Source organism: Engraulis encrasicolus, chromosome 2 (assembly GCF_034702125.1).
Source record: "Engraulis encrasicolus isolate BLACKSEA-1 chromosome 2, IST_EnEncr_1.0, whole genome shotgun sequence".
In the NCBI taxonomy this organism is placed as follows: Eukaryota; Metazoa; Chordata; class Actinopteri; order Clupeiformes; family Engraulidae; genus Engraulis; species Engraulis encrasicolus.
Genome location: NC_085858.1, coordinates 45,501,951 through 45,508,396, shown reverse-complemented (window position 1 = coordinate 45,508,396; position 6,446 = coordinate 45,501,951). Strand labels below are relative to the sequence as shown.

Sequence of the window (6,446 nt, the reverse complement as noted above, 5' to 3'; positions counted from 1 at the left end):
AATGTGCTCTATAAAAATATTTACTTACTCTAATCATGGGTACTAACCTGCACTACATCTCATAGGTCCCCCTCTATTCTCTTCTGCTCTTTATCTGTTCTACATTACTTGTATACTGCTGTACTCTGCTGACCCCTTACTCTGTACTTGCTTAAATATCCTCTTTGTATGTCGCTTTGGTCAAAAGCGCCTGCTAAATGTAATGTATTGGAATATAATGTCAGTCAAAAACTCACTGGAGACATTGATAATGGACTAGGTCCGAAACGTCTGTTGCTCCAGCTTTTTCCGATGCCTTCTTTTGTAATTTTTCAGCTACAATACACATTTTGAACTTGAAAGCCTTGTGTGCGCCTCATCTCTTTTGACTGTCATAGTATCGCTACTTTTGGTGAGCAGTCGCACCAAGCAACACACGGTTCAAAGTTAAGGTGCAGACGCCAACCCTTTTGGTCTTTCTGTATGTAATAATATAATGTGCCATAATAACTCACCCACGATCTGGATGTCCATGCTGGCCTTGTCCTCCATGTTCTCTATCTGCACGCTCAGGGTGTACTTCCCAGAGTCCTTCCTCTCGGTGGAGCGGATGAAGAGGATGGTGTCCGCCTCGCTCGTACGCACGTGGACCACCTTGGGGTCCAGGGGCTCGCCATCTTTAGTCCAAGTCACATTTGGCCGGGGTTTGCCCTGTTTACAGACAGACAGACAAAGGGAGGAGGGGGGCGGGGGAGATGGGGGAGCGAGAGAGCGAGAGAGAGAGAGAGAGAGAGTGAGTGAGGGAGGGAGAGAGAGAGAGAGAGTGAGGGAGGGAGAGAGAGAGAGAGAGAGAGACAGATAAAGAGAGGGGGAGAGACAAAGAGAATGTGAGAGGGAGATGGAGAGGGAGAGTACAGAGAGATGCTGGTCAAAATGTCAACACTGTCTGTCTGGATGTCAGAGATCAGAAAAAAATCACTCAATAAATCAATCCATCATTCAAGTCTAATTGCCCCTTTGCTACATAATAGCAGTGCAATCAATATCAAAGCCAAAGCCAAAACACATGATTGGTAAAGCATGTACATCACTTGTAAAACTAAAAAAAAACATCTGACACGAATTTAAAACATGCATATCTTTTTGACGGGCCGGCAGCTGCTGTGCAATCAAATTTCCATGCCGCCGGCTAAGTCTACAGTAGGTCTTTAACAGAACACAAGCATGGAAGCATGTGAGATGTCAGGAGCCATTTGCCCGCCCGCGGCGCCTGACCTGGAAGGGAATGACAAGGTTGACGCTCTCGCCCACCCTCCGGACGAACTTGGTGCGGAGCTGCCGGGGGAGCCGGATCTTGGGGTGCTCTGCAGGAGGTGAGGAGGGGAAGATTCCAGTCAAGATTAAAGGGTTATGCCACTATTTTGGGGCTTAATGCAGTTAAAATCGTTGGCCTGGGTTTATATAGGTGGTAAACTGTCTTATTTTTCATGTAAGCCGTTGTCTTATTTTAAGACAAGTTAAAAGAGGGAGCATGTCGCTAAGCTAGTGAAAGTCAATGGATCCGTGTAGCATGTAGCAATGCTACATGGATGCATTGACTTTCACTAGCTTAGCGACATACTCCCTCTTTTAACTTGTCTTAAAACAAGACAACGCTTCACATGAAAAATAAGACACTTTACCACCTATATAAACCCCGGCCAACGCTTTTAACTGTATTAAGCCCCAAAATAGTGGCATACCCCTTTAAGATTCAAGAGTTTGTCATTGTCAATAAAGGCCAACAAAATTATAGGGATGCACCGATACGTGACAAGATTTTGCATTGTTTTGTGTAATAGCAGTATCGTTCCTGGTATCGGCAAGTGCTTGACGAGTACGAGTACGAGTATAATGAGCAGTATCGGGTGCCGATACCGATACCAGTATCGGTATCGGTGCATCACTACAAAATTGTGTTTGCAGTACATCACTCAGTAGTAGTAGTAGCAGCAGATGTCCAAGTAAAGTGCATTAGAGGTTAAAGTGACACCAGTGCTTGACTCCCTACTCTTTCATCCCACTTAAAGTGCAACAAAGATTTTAAAGTGCCAAAATGCCTGCGACCGTTGCCAGAATTGTGAGAGAATGTTCTCATCTGCAAATAAGCATTTACTGAACCAACGTGTAGATATGAAATGATTGAATTAGAACAAGCACTAACATTATTATAGTTTGGGCAGAGATGGAAAGTGAAGCTACAGTCACATATATACAGTGCTGTGCATATATGTTTGCCCCCTTACTGATTTTTTACTTTATTGTACTATTGGCACACTTATCATTTTCAGATTACCACACAAATGTAAACATTAAAAACATGTAAACATTAAAAAAGGATGACCCAAGCAAACATGAAATACAGTTTCTCAGTGATGATTTCATTTGTTGAGAGAATAATGCCATAAAACCTGCATCTTTGCAAAAACATACGCACGGCACTGTATATCCTCAAACAAAATGACCAGACAGAGAGCAATTAGTCTGACAGAGGCTATTTGGAGGGCTGAGGAATGTACAAGCTGCAGTTAAGGGTCATTAGAGTAAGTATATTCTTAATTCTCTTACTTGTTATGTTTCATTAGGCATGCAAAAATATTCAGCCTTTGTTTGAGGGAATATTTGACATAGCCCACAAGGATAGCGTGTGTGTGTGTGTGTGTGTGTGTGTGTGTGTGTGTGTGTGTGTGTGTGTGTGTGTGTGTGTGTGTGTGTGTGTGTGTGTGTGTGTGTGTGTGTGTGTGTGTGTGTGTGTGTGTGTGTGCGTGCTTGTGCGTGTGTACAGCATGTGTGTGTCTATGTGTGCGTCTGTGTGTGTGTGTGTGTGTGTGTGTGTGTGTGTGTGTGTGTGTGTGTGTGTGTGTGTACAGTATGTGTGTGTCTATGTGTGCGTCTATGTGTGTGTGTGTGTGTGTGTGTGTATGCGTCTTTGTACAGTACAGTATATCTAGTGTGTGTGTGTGTGCGTACAGTATGTGTGCATCTACTGTATGTGCAATGTGTAAGTGTGTAATCTTGTGTGATTGCAAGTGCGTGCACCATATGTGCGTTTCGTCTGTGTGTGTCGTGTACTGTAGACTACTCATTAACCCCTTAAGACGCGGCTTTATACATTTGTTGTTACCAGTATGGTAATGATGACCAAGTCGTGGTGCATTACTAAAGGATCTGTTTTGTGTCATAGTATTGTAGTGCTGTGGTAGTTACATTTCAATGACTATTAGAGCGTGCCACTGGAGGTACGGCGCGCATTAAGGGGCTACAGCGTGTGCTCACCCATGATCTCCCGAATGGTCACGGCCTGCTTCATCACAGCTGGGGGACTGCGTCCGGCGATGTTCACCGCAAACACCCGGAACAGCAGCTTCTCACCCGTAGGAAGGTTCCGGACTTTGTAGCTGCTCTTCTCCACTGGCGTGTCATTGGCCTGATGCCACTCAGTGTCTGCGGAGAGAATAAAATATACTGCATTTATATAGCGCCTTTCCACTCCTTCGAGCACTCAAAGTGCTTTACATTGCATGCCTCACATTCATCCATTCACACTCACATTCACACACACCAATGGCAGTGGTTGCCACGCAGTGTGCCACCTTGCCACCAGGAGTAACTTAGGGTTAAGTATCTTGCTCAAGGACACATCAATGGGGTCAGGCGGAGCAGGGCTCGAACCTGCAACTTTCTAGTTGCCGAACGGCTCCTCTACCACCTGAGCCACCACCACCTTATATGGTAAAAGTAGAGGCAGGGCTCTAAATTAACACCAGCCAACCGGCCAAATACTGGTGACATTTCAATTTGGCAGGCAGAAAAGAACAACTTACTAGCCACTTTGACCCATTAGTGAGTGTGTTTGGCTAGTAAGATTAACAAATACTGGCCATTTTGTTAAGTTAATTTAGAGCCCTGAGTAGAAGAGAGTAGAACCACCACAGAGGGGTAGAGGCAGGAGATGAAGGCAGGGAGTGGCCCGCCTCCCACTTCAAGGATGTGTCCACACTACTAGTCTACTTTCAGTAGACTACACTATTTTACCAAATAGTATTCGCTAACATGCCATTTGAACTTAGCTGCTAATTTACTTCACAGAGTAAAACTGTTATTATTATGAAAGCGTACAGACAGATCATTGATAAAACATCCTATCTTTAATGCAGAGGTAATAGTAGTTCATATTATTCTGTAGATGTTTTGCTTTTTACTTCCTAACAAGTCTACTTTTGTACAATCTCCAGTTTAGTGTGGAGCCTCGCGCACACATACAATATGGGATGTGTCTCTTTCTACTGTTGTGGCAGTGAGTCAGTGTCTAGGCTGTATCTCAGCATGTTATAGACATGACAGACAACAGGAATGTAACTTTTTAAAATTATTTTGTGGCCAAAAACCTAACTTAATTTGACTAATTAGTTGCTTTGTGTCAGTCAGTGGACTGAATATTGGGGTGCACTGAGACAGTGTTACTGGCAGTGTCAACAAAATGTGTCATGAAATTTCGGAAGCAGTCCACAATAACTTGGTCCCAATTAGAACACACAGTATAATGACACTACATGAGAGATGCTGAAAGCAAACATGAGCGTTTAATTAAGACTATTTTTGTAAAAAGGAGACACTGTCATGTTCATATAATTAACGTTTAGAGTTGATTCTCTGCTGCAATCTAATGAATACGGGAATATTTTTGGCAATGCTGCAGCGAGAAAAGGTGAGCCTCCTTATAGAATGCAATTGAACAAAATGTCCCCAACCTTTCTAGGTCAGAGGGCTACCAAGGGCTACCCGAGGGCTACTGAGAGCTACGCGAGGGCTACTTTTGTTCAAAATCCTCTACTGATGTCTTGATATCATTCCCAAATCACACTAGATTTAATTATAATTTGCTTATAAGATATAAGGAAATATTCTTTATAGGCTATAAAGAAATAATCTCATATTTGAATTAAGAAAAGTCAAGTCAAGTCAAGTTTTATTGTCAATTTCTTTACATGCACTGGTCATACAAAGAATTTGAAATTGCGTTTCTTGCTCTCCCATGCAGACATAGACTAATCTAGGTAAGGACATAGACAGTATAGACATAGACAGTACTCATACATGGACATAAGACAGTATGGACATAGACAGTGCTCATACAGACATTTAAAGTGCAAGACTGGACAACAGAAGACTTGTAGAGAACATACATTAAGAGGAGGTATTTTGTTGTGCTTTTTCTAAAAGTCCTTTATAGCGTTCTGACATAGTAATGGTAGCATTTGAAGAAAATAAATAATTAAAATAGGTTTATCAAATACACCAGCAGCAGTATGTGTGTGTGTGTGTGTGTGTTTGTGTGTGTTTGTGTGCGTGTGTGCGTGTGTGTGTATGTGTGTGTGTGTGTGTTTAGTGCAGGTAGAAAGTGCGGTGTGCGTCTGTGTGTCTGTGTGTCTGTGTATGTGTGTGTGTGTGTGTGTGTGTGTGTGTGTGTGTGTGTGTGTGTGTGTGTGTGTGTGTGTGTGTGTGTGTGTGTGTGTGTGTGTGTGTGTGTGTGTGTGTGTGTGTGTGTGTGTGTGTGTGTGTGAGTATGAGTTGTGTGTCAGTGTGTGTATGTTTGGGTTTAGTGCAGAAAAGCATTAACTGTGACTAAAATCTTGTAGTCACTGTTTATTAACATCCTTGGTGGACACCTCGGAAGCTCCTGGAGGGGAAGCTCAAGCGCCACGTTGGTGATGCCTGCAGTGCTGCCAGATTGCATTGGTTTCTATGGGCACAAAACATCATCAACCGCCAAATGGCAGATTTTTCCCGTTTTTATCCGCAGACAGCCATCCCAAGTAGCCCAATTGGGCGGGCAACCGCCCAATCTGGCAACACTGGATGCCTGCTTTAGACAACCAGAAGCTGCAGTATTTATTGCTGCTTGTATCAGTGCCGCTGTCTTGTGTCTCTTACCTCCTTCTTTGCACCACTCGATGATGTAGCCGTCGATGCCTCCGGCTCCCAGCCTCACTGGTTGCCTCCACTTCAGGGTGCAGGTGGAGTCAGTCACATCATCCACGGTCAGATGAGTGGGCTCACTGGTTGGTGCTTTAAAGGTCGGCAGATAAACAAACAAACGCAACAAGGGTTCCTTATCAATATTTATCTTCAATTACCAAAAAAAATGCATTTTGGGTAGTTTGTTGTTGCTGGTGCCAAATCCAGTGAATCGAGACTAGGACTTTCTGGAGGTCTCGGTCCAATTAATTTAGTGTGCACCCACAAGTTTGGTTTATGCCTTCTTCACACCAATGAAACCCTCCAAAACTAAGGGCTTATCATAATGCAGTATATCATAGCATATTACAAAGGTCCCCCTGGCTCCCCTGAAATCATCCACCAACAGACAAGTGGGTTTGTTCGTTGGTGCTTAAAAGGTCAACAAAACGAAAAGCGGCAAGGACAAG

General features: G+C 43.5%; 1 protein-coding gene across 9 annotated transcripts in view; it reads right to left on the bottom strand.

Annotated features, from left to right (window-relative positions):
* The window catches only part of mybpc2a (myosin binding protein Ca), a 116,236-nt gene that overhangs the window by 20,351 nt on the left and 89,439 nt on the right, over positions 1 to 6,446 (bottom strand). For all 9 annotated transcript variants that reach the window (XM_063189369.1, XM_063189377.1, XM_063189398.1 and 6 more), the window contains 4 exons: positions 5,953 to 6,087; positions 3,295 to 3,462; positions 1,255 to 1,343; positions 495 to 690 (listed from right to left, as the gene is read on the bottom strand). In XM_063189369.1, the coding sequence (XP_063045439.1) occupies positions 495 to 690; positions 1,255 to 1,343; positions 3,295 to 3,462; positions 5,953 to 6,087 (588 nt within the window). The remainder of the gene's footprint in view (positions 1 to 494; positions 691 to 1,254; positions 1,344 to 3,294; positions 3,463 to 5,952; positions 6,088 to 6,446) is intronic.